The following is a 24,252-nucleotide window of genomic DNA, read 5'->3' as shown; positions in this document are numbered from 1 at the left end:
GTGGTGCCACTGCCAGCAGCAGATGCCTTCAGCCTCTGGAACTCCTCATGCTGGTGGAAATGTTTAGCCGCAAGGTGGTTGATGAGCGAGCTGGTGCTGAACTTTAAGGGGTCTGCACCTCTGCTCAACTTCCGCTGACAGTGGTTGCAAGTGGCGTACTTGCTGTACACAGTGGGCATGGTGAAAAACCGCCAGATTGGTGACAGAAACTTCCCCCTACGGCATGGAAGCGCTGCTGCCTGTCTCCCTGTGGTGGTTGGGGGGGGGGGGCTTGGGTGCGGCTGGGGGTGGTACTGGCTGCTGCTGCTGCTGCTGCTGAGCCTGAGACACCAGCAGGCTGTGGGACGCTGCCAATGCTTGCAATGATGCGCCTCCTTGCAAGGCCCACAAGCGCATCCTCCTCCTCCTCCTCAGAGCTGCTGAGGACGACATCCCCTGGAGGTGGTGGCACCCAGTCTCTGTCTGTCACCGGGTCATCATCATCCTCCCCCTCCTGAAACATGTCCTGCTGGGATGAGGACCCCCCAAACTCCTCTCCTGATGCATGGATGGGCTGCTTGACTGTCGCCACAGTCTTGCTGTCCAATCCCTCATCCCCCAAAGTGCCCATCAGCATCTCCTCCTCAAGATCGCCAACAACAGCAGACAATTTACTCATGATGCCTGGGGTCAAAAGACTGCTGAATGACAGGTCGGCGAGTGACGGTGAACTGGCCTCCTCCCCAGACCCTGCTGGGCGGCTGCTGCGAACAGGGGTGGTGGTGGTGGTGAGGGTGGAGGCCTCGGATGCAGAGCTGATGGCGGGCTGCTCATCCTCCGTCATGAGTTGCACCACAGTGTCTGCATCCTTTTCCTCAATGGGACGTTTCCGACCCGGCTGGAGGAAAATGGGAGCAGGTGCTACACGCTGCTGCTGCTGTGTCTCTGCAGCGTGAGTTGCAGATGCTCCTGCTGGGCGGCGCCCAAGGCGTCCACGGCCAGTGGCTATGGGAGGAATGTTAGCCACTGACGCTGCTGCTGCTGCTGCGGAACTGTGCATGGTGGCGCGCCTGCGGCCGCGGCTTGCCACAATGCTGCTCCCTCTCCTCCTGATTCCCTTGCTGCCCTTCCCCTTGCCCAAACCGCGCTGGCTGCCACTTCCAGACATCTTAAATGTTTTGGGCGTATAGACAAAAGTTTTGTAAAAGGGCGGGTGAAAAGTGGGGTACTTTAATGGAGTGGGTTGGTTGGTGAGGTGACTGAGTGAGTGTCCCCTAGTACAGTAAGTAAGTAGTAACAGTCAGGAAGTACAACTAGCAGTTACAATAATCAGTAGTAATCACAAGTAAATTTAGTGTGTGTACACTCAGACAGTGAGTGCACGCACGCAGGAGCTAGTAGCCTATGGACAGTGACTGAGTGTCCTAGACTCCTAGTACAGTAAGAGTAAGTAGTAACAGTAAGTACAACTAACTAATTACGATAATCAATCAGCGATCAGAAGGAAATGGAGTGTGGGTGTGTGTACACTCAGACAGTGAGTGCACGCACGCAGGAGCTAGTAGCCTATGAACACAGTGACTGAGTGTCCTAGACTCCTAGTACAGTAAGAGTAAGTAGTAACAGTAAGTACAACTAACTAATTACGATAATCAATCAGCGATCAGAAGGAAATGGAGTGTGGGTGTGTGTACACTCAGACAGTGAGTGCACGCACGCAGGAGCTAGTAGCCTATGAACACAGTGACTGAGTGTCCTAGACTCCTAGTACAGTAAGAGTAAGTAGTAACAGTAAGTAGAACTAACTAATTACAATAATCAATCAGCGATCAGAAGGAAATGGAGTGTGGGTGTGTGTACACTCAGACAGTGAGTGCACGCACGCAGGAGCTAGTAGCCTATGAACACAGTGACTGAGTGTCCTAGACTCCTAGTACAGTAAGAGTAAGTAGTAACAGTAAGTAGAACTAACTAATTACAATAATCAATCAGCGATCAGAAGGAAATGGAGTGTGGGTGTGTGTACACTCAGACAGTGAGTGCACGCACGCAGGAGCTAGTAGCCTATGAACACAGTGACTGAGTGTCCTAGACTCCTAGTACAGTAAGAGTAAGTAGTAACAGTAAGTAGAACTAACTAATTACAATAATCAATCAGCGATCAGAAGGAAATAGAGTGTGGGTGGTGTGTGTACACTCAGACAGTGAGTGCACGCACGCAGGAGCTAGTAGCCTATGAACACAGTGACTGAGTGTCCTAGACTCCTAGTACAGTAAGAGTAAGTAGTAACAGTAAGTACAACTAACTAATTACGATAATCAATCAGCGATCAGAAGGAAATGGAGTGTGGGTGTGTGTACACTCAGACAGTGAGTGCACGCACGCAGGAGCTAGTAGCCTATGGACAGTGACTGAGTGTCCTAGACTCCTAGTACAGTAAGAGTAAGTAGTAACAGTAAGTAGAACTAACTAATTACAATAATCAATCAGCGATCAGAAGGAAATGGAGTGTGGGTGTGTGTACACTCAGACAGTGAGTGCACGCACGCAGGAGCTAGTAGCCTATGAACACAGTGACTGAGTGTCCTAGACTCCTAGTACAGTAAGAGTAAGTAGTAACAGTAAGTAGAACTAACTAATTACAATAATCAATCAGCGATCAGAAGGAAATGGAGTGTGGGTGTGTGTACACTCAGACAGTGAGTGCACGCACGCAGGAGCTAGTAGCCTATGAACACAGTGACTGAGTGTCCTAGACTCCTAGTACAGTAAGAGTAAGTAGTAACAGTAAGTAGAACTAACTAATTACAATAATCAATCAGCGATCAGAAGGAAATAGAGTGTGGGTGGTGTGTGTACACTCAGACAGTGAGTGCACGCACGCAGGAGCTAGTAGCCTATGAACACAGTGACTGAGTGTCCTAGACTCCTAGTACAGTAAGAGTAAGTAGTAACAGTAAGTAGAACTAACTAATTACAATAATCAATCAGCGATCAGAAGGAAATAGAGTGTGGGTGGTGTGTGTACACTCAGACAGTGAGTGACCGCACGCAGGAGCTAGTAGCCTATGGACAGTGACTGAGTGTCCTAGACTCCTAGTACAGTAAGAGTAAGTAGTAACAGTAAGTACAACTAACTAATTACGATAATCATTCAGCGATCAGAAGGAAATGGAGTGTGGGTGTGTGTACACTCAGACAGTGAGTGCACGCACGCAGGAGCTAGTAGCCTATGGACAGTGACTGAGTGTCCTAGACTCCTAGTACAGTAAGAGTAAGTAGTAACAGTAAGTAAAACTAACTAATTACGATAATCAATCAGCGATCAGAAGGAAATAGAGTGTGTGTTGTGTGTGTACACTCAGACAGTGAGTGCAGTGCGCACACGCAGGAGCTAGTAGCCTATATGAACAGTGACAGTGAGTGTCCCTACGGGTACAGTAAGAGTAAGTAGTAAGTAAGTACAACTAACTAACAATAATCTATCAGTAATCAGAAGGAAATAGAGTGTGTGTACACACAGACAGTGAGTGAGTGCACACACGCAGGAGCTAGCTAGTAGCCTATAAACAGTGACAGTCAGTGAGTGTCCTACTCCTAGTACAGTATAACTACAATACTATTAGTAAAGGACAGCAGAAATACTGGTATAGATGAGAGAAATAAACAGAGGACAGCTGCCCACAGAGGCAAGGCCCCCCTGAGGCCTAAACCTGTAAGCTTGCAGCAGCTGCCTGTCTCTAATGTAACACACAAGCTACTAACTAAAATACAATGTCTATCTAACTAACAACAATATAGGTGTGTATGGCAGGTGTAGGTGAGCAAAAACGCTAGGTAAATGACCACAATAGAGCTCTTGCTAAGCCAAAGCACAAAGGAGCAACTCTCTCTCTGTACAAGTCTCAGGCAAGCATGGAGAAACGGAACATGGCGGCCGCTATTTATAGGGTAGGGGCTGGCCAGGGTCCCCCTCTGTGATTGGCTGCCGTCAGAGGGCCTGGGAGCCCTCTGATTGGCTCTAAGGACATCAATCTGGGCTATGACGCTATTCGAGCTCGGTACCGAGCTCGAATAGCGCCGGGTTGCTCGAATAGCTCGAATAGTGAATGGGCTATTCGAGTGTACTCGGATAGCCCATTCGAATAGCTCCAGCTATTCGGAGCTCGAATACCGAGCTCGAATAGCTGAAAAAGAGCTCGAATATTCGAGCTACTCGAATATTCGAGCTCTGCTGAGCACCACTGGTGTTGGCAACATCACACACACTGACAAAGAGACTGGAGAGTTAAGTACCAGGGATTTGTCTGTTCATAACTACTGCTGTGTAATCAAAATGTATGTGTGGGATAATGTTAGTGAGGGGACACCGGATAAAGCTGTTGGGTAAAGCAGATTTTCTCAGCTTAGGTACAGTAGCTGGAAAGGGAGCCAGCTGTAGGGATGGTCGGAAATGCCAATTTCTGAATCCGCGGTAAATTCTCATTCCGCCATTGCCAATTACCGATTCTGCTTTCCAATACCAATTTCCGCATTCCAATGCGGAATTTCCGCTGGAAATCGCAGAAATTACGCCCGACTTTAACATCAATTTTCTCAAAAACTATCAGGTCTTTTTGAAAACTTTTCATCTTGTTCAGAAGATTCTGTTTAATAAACCCTGAAAATTTGGTGTTTCTAGGACTTACTTTGCTATTATTATTATTTGCTATTAAGGGGGCTTTGCTATTAACCGCTAAAGTCGGCGGATTTTTACTGTAATGTAAAATTCTGCATTTTACATTACAGTAAAAATCTGCCGACTTTAGCGGTTAATAGCAAAGCCCCCTTAAGTCCTAGAAACAATTTTCAGGGTTTATTAAACCGAATCTTGTGAACAAGATGCAAAAAAAAGTTTTCAAAAAGACCTTATAGATTTTGAGAAAATCGATGTTAAAGTTGGGTGGAATTTCCGTGATTTCCGGCAGAAATTTCAGCGATTTCCGGCGGAAATCCTCCTACCGCACTTGCAGTACAGATTTCCGCATTCCGATGTGGAAATGCAATTTCCGATCGGAATTTCCAAAATTACATTTCCGCGGAATCCGAATGAGCATCCCTAGCCAGCTGAGGTTGGACGAAAAGGGCGCCGCCATAAACTCTAGTGTAATTATCGTTAATATGGCAAAAAAAACTGAAAAAAGGGCACCGCAATAAATATCGTTAACAACATTAGAACATTAACATTTTTGAAGTATGTTATCGTTTTAGAAGCTTGCAACGTTATAGTTTTGTCATATTATTTTGTTTGTTTGTACAGATTTTACGTTATCAAAGATACTGTATTATTGTTTCTATGTGTAAAAGAGGTAGTGGTTAGGGTTAAGCACCACCAGGGGGAGTGGTTAGGTTTAGGCACCACCGGGGGGGTGGTTAGAGTAGGCACCACCGGGGGGTTAGGGTTAGGCACCACTGGGGAGGGGGGGTGGTTAGAGTAGGCACCACCGGGGGGAGGGGGGAGTTAGGCGTGGTTTTGACAACGATGTTTATCGTTATCAGATTTTGTTATCTACCGGTGCCATTTCGTTATTCAGCCGGGCCCTTATTTCACGGCGCCCTTTTTCATGCACGCTTAGGTACACTTCAAAGTTATAGTGGGTAATAAGATAAACATTACTGAAGTTTCCTTGCCATGACATGAATGGGCCTGGGGGTGGTGCTATAGCACTAATGGACATTGTTGAAGGATACCTGACCTGACCGCAAAGCTACTTAAGCTAAGCGAGGGGTATGTTTATGTTGAATCCACACATTTCTGTGTGGTCCCCATAATAATTTCTTGAAAAATTTAACTTTTGGCTAAAGTAAAATTTTCAGACAGGAAGAGGCAAGCTTGTTACCATGTCCCCTCCTATCTCCTTCCCATTACCTCCCCTTAACCACTTCAGCCTACAGCATTGAAAATCATATGCATCCGAGCAAGGTTCACCTCCCATTCATTCACCAATAACTTTATCGCTACTTGTCACAATTAATTGATCTATATCTTGTTTTTTCCGCCACTAATTAGGCTTTCTTTGGGTGGTACATTTTGCTAAGATTTTTTTCTAAATCCATTTTAACAGGAAGATTAAGAAAGAAATGGAAACAATTAATTATTTTTCAGTTTTCGGCCATTATAGTTTAAAATTAATACATGCTACCGTAATTAAAACTCATGTATTTTATTTGCACATTTGTCCCGCTTATTACACCGTTTAAATTATGTCCCTATCAATTTATAGCGTCAATATTTTACTTAGGAATAAAGATGCATTTTTTCAATTTGTGTCCATCATTATTTACAAGCTTATAATTTTAAAAAAAATACAATAAGATACTCTCTTGACATGCATATTTAAAAAGTTCAGACCCATAGGTAACTATTTATGTTTTTTTTTTTAATTGTAATTTTTTTAATTTATTTTTTTATTAAAAATGTATTTGGGTAATTTTTGGTGTGGGGGGGAAACAGATAATTTAAAATGTAAAATAATGTAATTCTTTATTAAAAAATGTATGTGGGTGCAGTTTACTATTTGGCCACAAGATGGCCACAGTTAAAAATGTCCTGGAAGCGTACTATCACGGGAAACTTTTTTGGGGGCAGAAATACAGCGGTCTCTGATTAGAGATCGTCGGTTTTTCTGCGGGGAACTTAGATCGGTGAATGGGAATTATATTCCCATTCACTGATCGGGGAACTAACGGCAGGCAATGGGAGTGCGCGCGATCACGTGCCTCATGCAGCGCCAGCAGCACAGTCTATCTGGACGGATATATCCGTCCAGATAGACTTAAGTGGTTAAGGGAACTGGATGGGGCGGGGAGTGGGAGGGAATAGGAAAGTGATAGGCAGGAACATCTAAGCAAGCCCGCCCCTTCCTGTTTGAAAATTTGACTTTACCCGGAAGTCAAGGTTTTCAAGGAGTGATTACGGGGACTGGGGGGAGGGGGGTATGAGGAGGAGAGGATCCAGTATGAACGTACCTCTATGCTTCCCTTAGTGAAAGGACACATCCGAGGACTGCAAAAATGAAAAAAATCCACTTACCTGGGGCTTCCTCCAGCCCCTGTCAGCTGTCCTGTGCCATTGCTGTAACTCCGCTCCACTCTGGAGGCCCGGGGTCCCTTTTGGCGGAAGGCGCCAACTGCGCCTGCGCAAGCGACTCTCAGAGTCGCCCTCACGTCATCCGGGACTTTACTGCGCAGGCACATTAATTCTGCACCTGCGCAGAACAGCTTGGATGGCGTCAGTACAACTCAGGGAAACGCAAGAAGATTCAGGAAGATGCCGACCTCTGCACAGGAGCCAATGGAGCTTCGGCGAGGACACAGGTCGGTTGCCAGGGGCTGGAGGAAGCCCAAGGTAAGTGGATTTCTTTTTTTTTTTTTCTCGGACCTTCCCTTTAACTTTGCCTCGGGTCAGGTGTGGTTTAAAGGCCCTAAGTATTCTGCAAGTGAATTTACTTTAGTTCTCACTTACCACCTACTTAATTTTTTCCCACTCAGTCTACACAGGAGGAACGCCTGTGCTTTGGTAAGGAATCCGCCCCAAAATAAAATCATAAAGCAACATATAAAGTATAGATAAGCAATAACAAAAAATGAAGACAAACGTAATGTTATGTTTACCTGAAATTGGCTGCTGTACCAACCGACACTCAGCAGAAATACTGCCATCAGCAGCACTGGCAGGAACAGTTTCTTCTTGCCCATGGTTCTTCACCCAGTGATCTACTTGAAGAAGGCAAAGAAGGCATTGATCCTAATGGAGAGGAAGGCAGAGAAAGCACAAGAGAGGAGCGTTTTAAAGGAAACCCGTAAAGGAGAAAAAAAAAAGACTGGGGCTTCTACCGACTATCGGCCCCCTGCAGCCGACCGTTGCATGCGCCATGACAAAATGATCCTCCAGTTTCCCGCCGCTGCTCAGTTTCGTTACCGCTGACTGCACCTGCTCGGCCCAGGCCACACGCATCTTTGTTCCCAGTCACATGGCCGGGAACGTCCTGCACAGGCGCAGTGCGAGAAAACCTCAAACTGTGCAACCACGGCACAGTAGTCCGCCCGAGAAATTGAAAATGAGCTGCCAGGGGCGCTTGGTCCACCAGGCCGACCAAGCAGTCGCTTGGAGCGCCGTGTGCACAGGCGCTGCCGTGCAGGGGGTGGGGTTTGACCCCCCCCCCAGAACCCCGTGACGCGCCAGTTCACTCCCCGCAGCTCACTTCAGCCTGTGGAGTTTTCCGTCAGGCAGAGCAGGGCTACAGGAAGATGGCATCCGAAGGCCTGCACTGGAGACTATTTGTGTCTCTAGTACAGGGCTTCAGGCACCATCTTCCCGTAGCTCTGCTCTCAGCAGCGCACCAGAGGATCGTTTTGTTATGGGCTGAAAACAGGACGGCTGCAGGGGGCCGGTGAACAGAACAGAAAAATAGGCAGCACAGTGGAGTAGTGGTTAGTAATCTCGCGAATCAGAGCCAGGGCACTATCTGCAAGGAGTTTGTATGTTCTCCCCATGTCTGTGTGGGTTTCCAACAGGCAGGCACTTCGATTTCCTTCCACGTACCAAACAGATAAAAGATAAATTGGCCCTAAACTACCATACATACACTACACGATACATACATAGAAATATGACTGTGGTAGGATTAGAGTGTGAGCTCCTCTGAGGACAGTCAGTGACATGACTATGTACTCTGTACAGCGCTGCGGAAGATGTCAATGCTATATAAATACTAAATAATCATAATAATAAATCAAATTTAACCCGTTCCTGTCACTACCTAAACTGGGGGGCACCTGTCACTACCTAAACTGGGGGGCACCTGTCACTACCTAAACTGGGGGGCACCTGTCACTACCTAAACTGGGGGGCACCTGTCACTACCTAAACTGGGGGGCACCTGTCACTACCTAAACTGGGGGGCACCTGTCACTACCTAAACTGGGGGCTCATGTCACTACCTAAACTGGGGGGCACCTGTCACTACCTAAACTGGGGGGCACCTGTCACTACCTAAATTGAGGGCACCTGTCACTACCTAAACTGGGAGGCACCTGTCACTACCTAAACTGGGGGGCTCCTGTCACTACCTAAACTGGGGGCTCCTGTCACTACCTAAACTGGGGGGCACCTGTCACTACCTAAACTGGGGGGCTCCTGTCACTACCTAAATTGAGGGCACCTGTCACTACCTACACTGAGGGGCTCCTGTCACTACCTAAATTGAGGGCACCTGTCACTACCTACACTGAGGGGCTCCTGTCACTACCTAAACTGGGGGGGCACCTGTCACTACCTAAACTGGGGGGCTCCTGTCACTACCTAAATTGAGGGCACCTGTCACTACCTACACTGAGGGGCTCCTGTCACTACCTAAATTGAGGGCACCTGTCACTACCTACACTGAGGGGCTCCTGTCACTACCTAAACTGGGAGGCACCTGCGCTCACAATTTAAATCCTACTATAGTCCTAGTCTAATGTCCCAGCATTGCTAAATTCATGTAAGTTTGGCTCCACCCGTTACCACACCCACATTTTGTCGCTATTACCTCACTTTCCCATAGCGCCCAACTGTTCCTCTATTGGAGGGACAGTCCCTCTCTGGCAGCCCTGTCCCTCTGTCCCTCTTTCCTCCTCATTTGTCCCTCTTTCAGGACTGATGTACAGATCTGTGTAAACATATGGATTTTATCTACAGAAAATTGAGTCTAATTGACTAATCTAAACTTTATTCCCATCCTTTAAATTGATACATTTCTTATTTTCATGTGTTAATATGAAGGAAAATGAACCAGGATAGAAAGGACCAGTGTGGCTTGAATTATAAAAGAACATATTTCTCTCATGAAATCTTTATGGTATGCGTGACTAGGGGTGTGCTTAGGGGTGTGGCTTAATTGTCCCTCTTTCTTATCTCAAAGAGTTGGGAGGTATGCTTTCCCTCCTCTTCCCCCTCCCCTCCCCCCCCCCCCCCCCCCCCCGGAAAATTTTCTGCTGACACCCATGGAAGGGGTGCGACTATGGAGGGACTTATTTGCTTATCGATAAATCTCAGGAGCAAGAGGGTGAAGAACGACACAACTCACCCTAATTCTCTGTGAGATGGAGGACTCGGTCTCAGACCTTCAGCTGGATCCAGTTACAGCCACCATTTTCCTGCATTTCCCATGATGCAAAGCTTGCTTTCCCCCGCTAACATCTCCTCTCTCTCAAGCGCTTGCTGTTGGGAACAGTGGTATCCGTGTGATTCAGAGAAGGCAGACTTTTTTCTATAGAACTTCCTCTTTGTTGGAATACGATCTAATTCTTTAACAACAGGTCCATATACTGATTCAAAGGACAAAGTTCTTCTTGTTGGCGAGAGATAAGAAAGATAATTAGGGCAGCATTGTGGCATAGTGGATTGCACTCTCGCCTTGCAGCGCTGGGTCTCCGGTCCGAATCCCAGCCAGGGTGCTATCTGCACAAACAAGTTTGTATGCCCTCTCCGTGTCTGTGTGGGTTTCCTCTGGGTACTCCGGTTTCCTCCCACATCCTAAAAAATACAGATAGGTTATTATTATTATTATTATCATCATTCATTGGATTTATATTACACAGCGCTGTACAATACATAAGATTACAGACGATGATAACAGGGCTGACCGACAGCACAATACAGGTAATAAGCTATAAGATACACAATACAATACAGGTAGTAATACAATGCCAGATCATACACTGGAGTGGTAGTGCTGATAATATAATTTCACATTAATCTGGGTAGAGTGCACACAACCAAGTATGATACACAAGCAGAGATTATTATTGTTATTATTGATTTACAAAGTGCAAACGTATTCCGTGGCGCTGTACAAAGTAGGAAAACAACCATGGGGTACATGATGATACAGACAATGATACACATCAAATATGGGCACTGGTACAAAATACAGAACTGCTGATTATAATGACAGATGTAACATGATGAATAAAATGTATAACAGAGAGCAAGCCATGAAATTAACAACAAAATCCAAGACATAAAAGGGTGAGAGAGACGTGCCCTTGTGAGCTGACAATCTAAAGGAATGAGGGGAAACAAGAGGTGGGGAGGTATGAGGTAAACATACAGGCACAGGGACTGTAAGGCCCCGTTCAGACTGCAGAACGCGGACCGCAACGCATGCGGACCGCAACGCGTACGAACGCACGCCATCCGCGTTCGTATGCGTTGCGTGGCTGATCCCATCACTGAAAAGTGAATGGGACAGCCACGCGTTTTTACAAAAAATGCGTGCAGCATGCGTTCCCGGACCGCACAGGTCCAGAACGCATGCAGTGTGAACATCAGACATTGCACTCTATGCACTGTCTGATGTCGTGCGTGTCGGCCTCCTGCACGCGTTTTCAAAACGCGGCTGGAAACGCGTGCAGTGTGAACGGGGCCTTAAGGTTATCTAGTAAGGCCCCGTTCACACTGTGAATGCAATGTGAACGGGGCCTTAAGGTTATCTAGTAAGGCCCCGTTCACACTGCACGCGTTTCCAGCCGCGTTTTGGAAACGCGTGCAGGTGGCCGACACGCACGACATCAGACATTGCATAGAGTGCAATGTCTGATGTTCACACTGCATGCGTTCCGGACCTGTGCGGTCCGGGAACGCATGCTGCACGCATTTTTTGTAAAAACGCGTGGCTGTCCCATTCACTTTTCAGTGGATGGCGTGCATTCGTACGCGTTGCGGTCCGCATGCGTTGCGGTCCGCGTTCTGCAGTCTGAACGGGGCCTTAGGAGTAAAACTTTTTTTGAAGGGGGAATGGCCGAAGTTAGATCATATGCTTGTTGGATATTTAGTTTTGAGGGAGCGTTTAAAGAGAACCCGAGGTGGGATTTAATTATGTTAGTGGGGCACAGAGGCTGGTTGTGCACACTAACACCAGCCTCCGTTGCCCCATAGTATGCCTCCAGGACCCCCCTGCGCGCCGCTATATCCCCCCGCAGTGCTAGCGACACACAGCATGTCGCCAGCACAATGTTTACCTATGCCGTGTCAGTCAGCGCCGCTCAGGCGGCGCGCAGGGGGTCCTGGAGGCACACCATGGGGCAACGGAGGCTGGTGTTAGTGTGCACAACCAGCCTCTGTGCCCCACTAACATAATTAAATCCCACCTCGGGTTCTCTTTGAAGATTTCAAAGGTTGGAGAGTGACGGATGTGCTGTTGAAGGGCATTCCATAGGAAGGGTGAGGCACATGAGAAGTAATGTATACGTGAATGCGATAAGGTAATTCTAGAGGAGGACAAAAGAAGCTTGTGTGCAGATCTGAGATTGCGGTTGGGTTGGTATCTGGAGACTAGTGAGGAGATGTACGGGGGAGAGAGATTGTGGAGAGCTTTGTAGATTAGGGTTAGGAGTTTGAACTGGATCCTCTCGGTAATCGGCAGCCAGTGAAGAGCTTGACAGAGAGGAGCAGCAGAGGAAGAGCGAAAGGAGAGATGAATTAGACAAGCAGCCGAGTTCAGTACAGTCGGTACGTTAGTAGTCCACCAAGCAATATACTACAATAGTCCAAGCGAGATATAATAAGAGCATGTAGTAACATTTTAGTTGTGTCCTGAGTGAGAAAAGGTCAGATGCGGGATATGTTTTTGAGATGGAGATGACAGGAGCTGGTTAGGGAGTGAATGTGAGGAATAAGGGTCGGTTTACATTTGTTTACAAAACGTATCCGTGGCTCAGTTTTTGGGCCGGACCAAAACCGGAGCCACAGATACCAATGTTAAAAATAGCAGAAGTCTTGAGTCATGCGGCGAGCGGTGGAATGCAACGAAGGAAGGTAAGCTTCCCCGCTCGCTGCATACATTAACATTTACACAAATAGCTGGAGGGGGAGTGAAGACGGGCATTTTTGTAAAATTTATGCAGAGGGAAATTTTTTTTTTCTTAAACGGATCCGTTTGACACGGATCCGATCTGGAACGGCTCTAGTGTGGACCGAGCCTAAAGGTGGCCACACGCCATACAATTTTTTAAATATCTGTTCAATTTAAGAATTGCAATCAATTTTTCTGACTGATTGTAACATTTTAAAAATATGACCAATGTACCACACACATATGTACAATTTTTTTCCTCAATTATGATAAAAAGGATTGGAAACTCAGAGAAAATTGCTAGGGTGTGTATATTAATAAATTAACAATCCAACACACACCATACAATCTTTAGTAGAAATTGAAGAGAAATATCTGGCATTCCGAATCGATTTAAATCGAAAAAAAATGGGAAATCCGATCGGTTTTTTCAGTCGAATGAAAAAATAGTTTTAGATGTTTTCGAGAGATATGATCGTTTTTTATCGAATTACTGTAAAATCGGATCATTTTATTGTATCGTGTGTGACCACCTTAAGCGAGAGAGAAGAATCAAATATTACCCCTAACCACGAGCTTTGGGAACTGAAGTTATACGGGTGTTATCAACATTTATTGTCATATCAGGCAGAGAGTGGCCAGAGACGGTGGAAAGATGATTCGTTCTGCTTTATTCATATTGAGTTTTAAGACGTGGGAGGACATCAAAGAGGATATAGTGGACAGGCAGTCGGGAACCTGTGTGATGAGGGAGTTAAGGTCTGGGGCCGAGAGGTACAGTTGTGTATCATCAGCATATAGGTGGTATTGAAAACCCAAATTGTAATAGATTGCGGAAAAGCCGCCGCGCGGACTGGCAGCGAGGCGGCTGGTTCGGCGTCCAGCGTGGCGGTTTGCACGCAGCGGCGTGCGTCTGAGGTGGCTGGGCCTGTTAGTGCACACAGATTGAGGAATACGCCCGGGCGTGCTGAGAGGCAGAACCTTTCTGACAAACGAGGAGGGTCAGCTGATCTCAGAGCAAGTGGCTATTGGTTGATCAGCGAGGGGTGGCGCCGGGGAGCGCCGCTCTATATATAGTTATTGCTGATCAGTCTCAAGTTGTCTGCCGTTGCGAACACTTACGTGAAAGCACTCAGACCATAGTCAGATCCCACAGTGTGTTAGAACCAGGAGGACCTGAGAATTCACACTGAGCCAGATTACTTCTGTATTACTATTGTGTTATACTTCAGACTAGTTCCAGGGTGTTGAGACCACGGACCTCACACCCAAGACTAGGGATACTGTGTTATCATTGTGTTATACTTCAGACTAGTTCCAGGGTGTTGAGACCACGGACCTCACACCCAAGACCAGGGATACTGTTGTGTTATACTCCAGACTAGTTCCAGGGTGTTGAGACCACGGACCTCACACCCAAGACTAGGCATTGTTTGATATCTGTTATGACCTATTGCATTCCTGACTATCCCTCTTCTTTCTGATTCGGTACCTACGCATATCTGATTACCTGTTGCCGAACCCTGCCTGCCCCTGGTTACCGAATCAGCCTTCTGTCTCTGTACCTTACCTGGTCGTGTGTTGCCGACCTGGCCTGTCCGACCTTGAGAGCTATCCCTCTCCTTTGAGTGATTAGTCTCCAGACCTGCTTGTGACGCCCACCTTCCAGGTGTCACTCAGCCACAGGGCCTTCCTGCTATTCAGCCTGGGGCTCCATCCCCTTGGTTGTCCCAGGCTGCTGAAAGGTCTTTGCACTTCCCAGAGGGAGGTATTTCCAATACTGCCGAGGACCACCTGCTCCTCGGGTGGTCCCACTCAAAGTCATTACTGTAGCACCAAACACTCACACTATATAGGTGTCCAGAGGTAGTTATACTTGTATTATCAGTGATTCTGCAGATCATCAATAATCAGGTATATATCTGTATTCTTGGTGATACTGCAGATCACCAATAATCAGATTCTCTCTGTGTGCTGACACCGATCGTTACACAAATGAGTTGATCAAGTTACCAAGGCCGTGATTGTAAATGGAAAAGGGAAGAGGACCAAGGACAGAGCCTTGAGGTACCCCCACAGATAATGGATGTGGAGAGGAGGTCTGATCTGAGCAGGAGACGGTGAAAGACCTTCCAGGAAAGTTTCAGCAAATCTACAGTCATATGTGGTAACATTTTAACCATGATAAGTAGTAGAATACATCTTAGGGTGTTTTGGTGTTAAGGCCTATGTCTTGTGTATTCCTTTTAGTGACAAACTGAGTCAAAAGCAATGACATTTTTGTATATTCTGCACCAAAATAAAAGACTTGTAAAATGAAAACAAAATGACATAATATGAAAGAAAGAATGAAAGAATATACATATACTAGCCGACCCGCGTCGTAGCATACGCCGCATCTTCGATCTATCTAATAGAGTACGTGCCTCAACCTTGAAGCAAGAAGAATAAAGGTGGGTACACACCAAGTAAAAGCCTTTGGAAAATGAAAGATCACAGACCAATGTTACCCCCTTCCATGTAGTAGGAGAGCCATACCTATACAGTCTATTCTATGGAGCTGCACTCCCCATCAGACAGAAATCTTACCCCCTTCCATGTAGTATGAGAGCCATACCTACACAGTCTATTCTATTGAGCTGAACTCCTCATCAGACAGAAATCTTTGCAAGATGCTGCACACAAAGATGCTGTACACATGCAACAGATCACTATCTGCAAAAGATCTGTTCCTGCAAAAGATCAGTACCTACAAAATACATTCATAGTCTATATCTTCAGATCTCATACACACCTTAACGGACTTCATCTGCAGATCAGATCCACCAGGATGGATCTTTGGATCTGCAGATGATTGTCTGATCTGCAGATGAATATCCGTCAAACAAGGTGTGCATTATGCTGGGCATACATGGTATGTTTTCTACCGTGGCTCGTCCCCGCGGGCGCCCGGATCGATTCCCGCTCGTCCCCGCGAGCGCTTTCTTATTTTCCATTTGTTTCTTCTTTTGTCCTGCCCGCCGGTATCAAGCGCAGAATCGATCCAGCAGGGTATCGGACACGGCTCGATTACATGGTAGAAAACATACCGTGTATGCCCAGCATGAGATCTGCAGATATCATAGACTATAAATGCATTTTGCAGAAACTGATTTTTTTGCAGGAACAGATCTTTTGCAGATACTGCTCTGTTGCATGTGTACAGCATCTGTGTGTGCAGCATCTTGCAAAAAATTTTATCTGATGGGGAGATCAGCTCAATAGAATAAACTGTGTAGGTATGGCTCTGATACTACATGGAAGGGGGTAAAATTGGTCTGTGATCTTTCATTTTCCAAAGACTTTTATCTGATGTGTGTACCCACCTTTAGGCTTTCCATTAGAAAATGTATGCATGCTCAAACACCAAGTTTAACCCTAGCAAGTCTGGCTTTCCAAATCTGGCCTTATTGGCTATTCATGAGGCAATGCTCATGCAAATATGCATTTGCTTTCGCATGCCAAACTATGCAGGGTCAAAAAACTAATACCACAAAGCGGCCCCCCTGCGGGAATTAATTCATGCTACATTAGCACTATCCAGGAGCGCCACTGGGAGGCTTTCCAATACCCCCTTTTTATACAACCCGGGGGAACAACGGGGTCCCAGGCTCTCTCACTGCCTGACAACCACAGCGGCATCCCCCGGAGGGGGAGGCTAGGTGCCGCAGGCGCCCCCCCCCCCAAGCATGGCCAGTGCCGGGGAGAGCCGTCCGCACCCACCTCCCAATATTAAAAACAGGCACTTACTTTAACGTCCATTGCGTTCTGCTTCATGCGCACTAACTTGGGCCCCCCACATGAGAAAGGAGTGAAGCATGGGTCACCCCGAGCTTTAGAGCTAAGGGCTGGCTCACGTACAACACTCCAGGGGGGGGGACAGGCGCAGACAACTCACTGCAGGGCTCACACCACTGGAGCAAGCCATTCACAACCTGCCTCCAAAGGATACAACTGCAAAAAATGCTTTCCATGCTCATACACCAAGTTTAACTCTAGCAAGTCTAGCTTTCCAAATCTGGCCTAATTGGCTATTCATGAGGCAATGCTCATGCAGATATGCATTTGCTTTTGCATGCCAAACTATGCAGGGTCAAAAAACCAATACTGCAAAGCAGTCGCCCTGCGGGAATTAGTTCATGCTACATTAGCACTATCCAGGAGCGCCACGAGGAGGATTCCCAATGCCACCCTTTTTATACAACCAGGGGGGACTGCGGGGTCCCAGGCTCTCTCACTGCCTGGGAACCACAGCGGCACCCCAGAGGGGGAGGCTGGGTGGCGCAGCCGACTCCCCTAAGCGTGGCCAGCGCCAGGGAGAGCCGTCCGCACCCACCTCCCAATATTAAAAACATACACTTACCTTAACGTCCATTGCGTTCTGCTACATGCGCATTAATTTTCTCATGGAAAGCATTTTTTGCAGTTTGTATCCTTTGGAGGCAGGTGGTGGATGGCTTGCTCTGGTGGAGTGAGCCCTGGAGTTAGTTGTCTGCGCTTGTCCTTCCCCCCCCCCCCCCGGAGTGTTGTATGTGAGCCAGCCCTGAGCGCTAAAGCTTGGGGTGACCCATGCTTCACTCCTTTCTCATGTGGTGCCCCCAAGTTAATGCGCATGTAGCAGAACGCAATGGACGTTAAGGTAAGTGCCTGTTTTTAATATTGGAAGGTGGGTGCGGATGGCTCTCCCCGGCGCTGACCACGCTTGGGGGGGGTCGCCTGTGCCACCCAGCCCCCCCCCCCCCCCCCCCTCCGAGGTGCTGCTGTGGTTCCCAGGCAGTCAGAGTGCCTGGGACCCCGCGGTCCCCCGGTTGTATAAAAAGGGGGCATTGGGAATCCTCCCTGTGGCGCTCCTGGATAGTGCTAATGTAGCAGTGTTGCTTGCGAATTTTCACCTAAGTCATTTTCGCGTCGAAAATCCCGTTTTCGTTTTTGGCGAATTTTCACGCAAATCTTCAGAAATATTTGCGTTTTCGAAAATTCATTGTATGCGGATGCTTATGCAGAAAAATATCCACAATAATCCGCATGGAAATTCAGTATACGGAAAAATGTCCGCATTAATGCGCAAGAAACTTCACTGAATGTAAACGCTAATGCCCTTATGCGGAAAATGTCCGCAATAATACGCAAGTAACGCGAAAATGACTGGCATTAGGAGAAAATTAACGCGAAAAAATTAGATCGAAAATTTGCCTGTCAAAACGAAATTAGGCGAAAATTCTATAAAAATTTTCGCTCATCACTGGCATGCAGCAGGGCGACCGCTTTATTGGTTTTTTGACCCTGCATAGTTTGGCATGCAAAAGCAAATTTGCGTGAGCATTGCCTCATGAATAGCCAATTAGGCCAGATTTGCAAAGCCAGACTTGCTAGGGTAAGGCCTCTTTTCCACGAACAGTTGATAGGCAGTAAAATGCCTCTCAAACTCTTACAACTGCTCACTACTGCCTGGTAACAGCTTGCTGCTGCCCGGTAACTGCTTGCTGCTGCCTGGTAACTGCTTGCTGCTGCCTGGTAACTGCTTGCTGCTGCCTGGTAACTGCTTGCTGCTGCCTGGTAACTGCTTGCTGCTGCCTGGTAATTGCTTGCTGCTGCCTGGTAACTGCTTGCTACTGCCTGGTAACTGCTTGCTGAGCACACAGCTCAACAGTCCATGGAAAAGAGGCCTTAAACTTGGTGTTTGATCACGCATACATTTTCTCATGCAAAGTACTTCTTCTTCTTGCTCGAAGGTTGAGGCACTTACTCTATTATATATATAGATTGTTAGGATCTTGGCTTTTTAAATATGTATGCCATGAGGGTAAATTACTAATATTTTTGCAAATAAGGCCTTGTAATCATCAATAGTTCACAACGAGAAAGCAAAATACACAAAACAGAAAAAAAGACAACTTTTTTTCCAAATACAATATTGTCACCATACATTGTACTAGGAACATAATCTAAGCGTCGTAATAACCAGAATGGATAAGCAAATAAAATTTGTGGGTTTAACTTATAGTTAGAACTGTTTATTGTAAAGCTATAATGGATGCAAATGGAGAAATAGTGTGTTTTTTTTTTTTCATTTTTTTCCCTTTAAAATGCATAGAAAATAATGTAATTACTAGACAAAAATATATATAAAACAATATATAGATCATTTAGGTGTGATAAGTAGTAATAACATTATTGGGGAATGATGAATGGGAGCAGCGCTGATATTTGAAAATTGCTCGGGGGCGGGGGCTGAATTAAACCAATACTGACCTTCAAAGTTAACTATTTAGTGTTTCTATGTCAGTATATCTACTACCCACAGGACTTCATCTAAAGTTCCAGGGATGTAGATATTCGTCTGCTGCCGTTATTGTCCTCTGTGCGCACCCTCGATCCCGTGCTCGTTCTCCTCGCCGCCTGGTAGTTCCCACTCAGCCAATCAAGTGCCTGTGATCAATGATCGCTACCAGCATCAATGAGCCGAATTACGTAATTCCTCACTGGACCTGGAGGGGGGATAGTAATTACCGCCGCCGGGACTTGTGCAGCAGCAGGATAAGCAATATATTGGCTGTATCCTGCGCCCAAGTCTCCTGACGGCATTTTTATCGTGCGCATTAAATAACCTCTTACCTCCCCTCCCATAGTTACCAGAATAATACACTTTTATAAAAAACAAGTGATGTTTAAAATAAAATACATAAATAGTTACCTTAGAGACTCAAAATGTATAATATGTAGGTCATGAGTGTATATTACTATTATTTTTGCAAATATGGGCTTTTAATTAGTGACGGACGCAAAACTGAAAAAATACACCTTTATTTCCAAATCAAATACTGTCACCATACATTGTGATAGGAACATAAGTTAAAGTGACTCCGAGCTCAGAGTAAAAATAAAATTTGAACTTACCCGGGGCTTTCTCCATCCCAGCCCTGGTCGGGACGTCTATGCGGACAGCCGCCGGGAGAAGAGCCAGGAGGCCGGCGTGGGACGTCCCGACCAGGGCTGGGATGGAGAAAGCCCCGGGTAAGTTCAAATTTTATTTTTACTCTGAGCTCGGAGTCCCTTTAAACAATATAATAACCGGGATAAATGGAAAAATAAAATACATGAGTTGCAATTACAGTAGCATGTATTATTTTAAAACTATAATGGTTGAAAACTGAGAAATAATGACTTTTTTCCATATTTTTCTGATAATTCCTGTTAAAATGCATTTAGAATAAAATAATTATTAGCAAAATGTACCTCCCAAAGAAAGCCTAGTTGGTGGCATAAAAAAACAACCAAGATATAGATCATTGTGTTGTGAAAAGTAGTGATTAAGTTATTGGCAAATGAAAGGGAGGAACGCTTGTCATGAATAATATGGAAGTCAAGACAATTATCAATTCTGTATTGTTCCGCAAAGCAGAGCAGAATTTCAGTTTCTGTTTAAAGGGGAACTGAAGAGAGAGGTATATGGAGGATGTCATGTTTATTTCCTTTTAGACAATACCAGTTGCCTGGCAGCCCTGCTGATCCTCTGCCTCTAATACTATTAGCCATAGCCCCTGAACAAGCATGCAGCAGATCAGGTGTTTCAGTGGTTCAGACTTATAAGTCTGATCTGACAAGACTAGCTGCATGCTTGTTTCTGGTTTTAATCAGATACTACTGCAGAGAAATAGACCAGCAGGGCTGCCAGGCAACTGGTATTGATTAAAAGGAAATAAACATGACAGCTTCCATATACCTCTCTCTTCAGTTCCCCTTTAAATGTACAGCCAGATGTCTTTTTCCCTTCACTCTGAATTAGAGCAGACCCCTCCTCCTCCTACTAGCTCAGTGATGGCTAACCTTGGCACTCCAGCTGTGACAAAACTACAAATCCCATCATGTCTCTGCCTCCCCGAGTTATGCTTAGAGCTGTCAGAGTATTGCAATGCCTGATGGGACTTGTAGTTCCACCACAGCTGGAGTGCCAAGGTTAGCCATCACTGTACTAGCTATTCACATATAGGTGCTATGACCAAATGCTGGACATGGACCATAATATGTTTTGTTTCAAGTACTCTGTTATCAATGCCTGCATTTGAACAGGACTTTACTTGAGGAAATATTCCCACACAGGCTGCATTTTGGCTAAGTAAATCTTTCACAGTCATTACCTTTTATTTTAAGCTTTGTGTTTATATGTTAATTAGTGTATGTAAATGTTTGTGATGCATTTCTGTTATTAAAACGTTTAAAAATCGTTTTAACAGTTAGGACCTGTTCCTGAACATATACAATCAGAAGTGTTACCTGTTCTATAGTATTTTGTATCTACAGATCTGGTGCTGATCCCTGCATACAGCTAAGGGTTAAATTACAGTGTTCTCGGTTTTTAAAATAGTTACAGTCGTGTGCTGACTCGCACGTGGTGGCAAGCATATGAATTGTACGTGTGTGGTGAATCCTTTGGAGTCAGACCGATCCTCTCGGCTAGTCGGTTCATAGATTGCGAATCCACATATGGGCATCTATGCGCAAAGTGACAGCGGGACCGAATTTCTGAATCTGAGCGATTGACCCAATCAAGGATCGGCCCTTGCGGTTCTTGACAGCGCTGGCAGGTGAAAATTGCTTTGGTCCTAAAGCGGAATATAACCCTGCATTTCAACTTTGCTCTAAAACATTATTTTCAGCATATTATATGTAACCAGCATTTTTTTTTTACTAGACCAGCATTGGAAGGGTTACACACAGAGCTTTAAAGTTCCGTGGAGAGAACTGCTCCCCGCAGCCGAAGTTTAGATAGATACATTTAAGTACACAGAATGTAACACTCTATGGCTGTCCTCCAGCTCCTGCACAGTCAGAGAGAGTGAGTCACATTCCACACTTGTTACATTCTGTTTACTTAAATGTATCTATCTAAACTTTGGCTGCGGGAGCAGTTCTCTCCATGGAACTTTAAAGCTCTGTGTGTAACTATTCCAATGCTGGTCTAGTAAAAAAAAAAATCTGGTTGCATTTAATAAGCTGTAAATAATGTTTTAGAGCAAAGTTGAAATGCAGGGTTATATTCCGCTTTAAAGAGAGTCTGAAGCCTCCAAAAATACCTGTTTTTACTTCACAGGCCTCTTCAGCAATAATGCTCTAGCTGAAACGCTGCATCCCAGTAGCTGAACACTCAATTAATACCCCCCCCCCCCTCCAAATCCCGGGGAGAAGATTTGAGGCTCCTTCCGGGTAGAGGCAGAGCTTTGGTCAGTAGCTCTGCCTCTACTCGCGTCAATCTGTGCTGATCGCCGCCTCTCCCCGCCCCTCTCAGTCTTCTTTCACTGAGAGGGGAGGGGAAAGGTGGCGATCAGTACAGATTGACGCGAATGGAGGCAGAGCTACTGACCAAAGCTCTGCCTCCCCGGGCAGCAAAATCCACGACTAGGAGAGTCGTGGAATTTTGCCCTGGGATTTTGGGGGTATTAATTGAGTGATCAGCCATAGGGATGCTGCATTTCAGTTAGGGCATTAATACTGAAGAGACCTGTAAAGTAAGGCTTCAAGCTCTCTTTAAGGGGGAAAACCCCTTAGGCTCGTTTCACACTAGCGTGTTTTCATTGCGTTGCATTACCCGTTTTTACCACTGGGTAAGGCTAAAGCAATGAAAGTCATTTCATACCTGCTGTGGTGCGATGCGCTAGAAGGCGAACACATCAGCGTGTTATGGGTCACCACAGATATTTTAAACTGTTTCACGCTCGCGTTGTGGTGCGCATGCGATTTTTTTCAATACACTTTCCTGCAATTTGTATTTCGGCCACAGTAAGTGAGTCCTAGAGAGCTTCACTTATAGTTTGTCTTGCTGCCAAAAGTTACTGCCGCTATCTCCAAAGCCTGTTTTTAGCGTTGTGGTGTTGCTAGTGTGAAAGCAGCCTCAGTCCTGAACTGGTTAATTTTTGGACAATTTGAAGGTTTTTCTTGAAGAGTATATTTAGAATGCTTTGCTCCATGTCTGGTGTTTAAACCCCGACATATATTGAATTCCCTTTCCACACACCCTGCCTGATTACACAAAATAAATACCGGGTTGTCTTCTCGAAGCTAGAACATCTATTCTTCCATCAAATTGGCTTCCAACGGCGTCAGATTTTCTCTTTATGGACATTTTGGGATTGTTGATATTTCTAATCTTCACTCATTGAAAAAACAACTGTGAAATACTGAAGAAAAAAACACTTCCCTCTAGTGGTGGGATGTCGCTTTACCAAGAAACAGTGAGAAACAGCTTTAGATAAGGTTTTACTGTAGGGAAGTTCAAAGGGTCATTATTACTGTTCTGTTTTATTGCTTAAAAGACAGAGTGTGGTTTGTAAACTGGAAATACGACAGAATGATATAGATAAAAAAAGCTATATAACTGAAAATAAAAACAAGAGACTCTTTTCTTTGCTACTGATGTTCTAGTAATTATTCGTACCACACATACAATTCATGATATCATACTTTTTTCCGCTTCCTGTTTGCTTTAAAGAGAATCTGTACTGTAAAATTCTTACAATAAAAAGCATACCATTCTATTCATTATATTCTCCTGGGCTCCTCTGTGCTGTTTCTGCCACTCCCTGCTGCAATCCTGGCTTGTAATTGCCATTGTAATGCAGTGTTTACAAGCAAGACATAGCAAGTGATAGGCTGAGAGTAGCTCAGTGTGTGAGTCATACAGAGTGTGCAGGGGGGCTGGAGAGGGTGTGTATAGCTTCTATCCAATCACAAGCAGCATAGCACATTCCAGCCTGACTGCCTCAGCCCGACGGATCCGACAGTGGAGAGAAGATTAGATCATATAACAGAGATAATACAGCCACTGTGCAACTAGAAAAGGCTGCAGTTAGACAGAGCACATTAGAACAGGTATAGAAACTTATAGGATAGGAGAAATAAGGATGAAAATTTTGTTACAGAGTCTCTTTAAACCTTTGCATTTGCGGAGGTTAGATTGCATACATTTTCTTCAGCATTCCTGACACTTGTCTTCTTTTCATGCAAACATTTTAATAACCAGTTTCTCGCAAACAGACGTCAATCTTTAACCACCGCAGATCAGATTTACAACGCTGCGGGGTAAAAGCCACGCTCGTGTGACAAGATAGAAATATGCGCTTCTGATAATAGCAATGAAGACATTTATTACCTTACGGCCATAACTTTGACGGCACAGTATAAGAATAGCACAGTATAATACAATAATACAATGACATTTGTAAAGTGCTTCTCCCATAGGACTCAAAGTGCATAGTTATTTCTCAGATCAACACAAGGTAACAGGCTGGACTATGTTACAGGAATGGTGTTCATAAATGCCAGACTAAACAGGGTTAGGTTTTCAGCTGCCAGGTATGG

General features: G+C 45.5%; 1 protein-coding gene across 4 annotated transcripts in view; it reads right to left on the bottom strand.

Annotated features, from left to right (window-relative positions):
• LOC137524086 (NXPE family member 4-like) overlaps positions 1-24,252 on the bottom strand; it is a 405,433-nt gene that overhangs the window by 50,898 nt on the left and 330,283 nt on the right. For 3 of the 4 annotated variants that reach the window (XR_011022629.1, XR_011022628.1, XM_068243577.1), the window contains exons 2-3: positions 10,090-10,538; positions 7,634-7,766 (exon numbers count right to left, since the gene is read on the bottom strand). Coding sequence is in view for 1 of the 4 variants with exons in the window: in XM_068243577.1 (XP_068099678.1) it covers positions 7,634-7,717 (84 nt within the window). In the remaining 3 variants the exon portion in view is untranslated. The remainder of the gene's footprint in view (positions 1-7,633; positions 7,767-10,089; positions 10,539-24,252) is intronic. The other variant, XR_011022630.1, reaches the window with a different exon arrangement.

This window comes from Hyperolius riggenbachi, chromosome 7 (assembly GCF_040937935.1).
Source record: "Hyperolius riggenbachi isolate aHypRig1 chromosome 7, aHypRig1.pri, whole genome shotgun sequence".
NCBI lineage: Eukaryota > Metazoa > Chordata > Amphibia > Anura > Hyperoliidae > Hyperolius > Hyperolius riggenbachi.
This window is presented reverse-complemented; position numbering and strand designations above follow the sequence as displayed.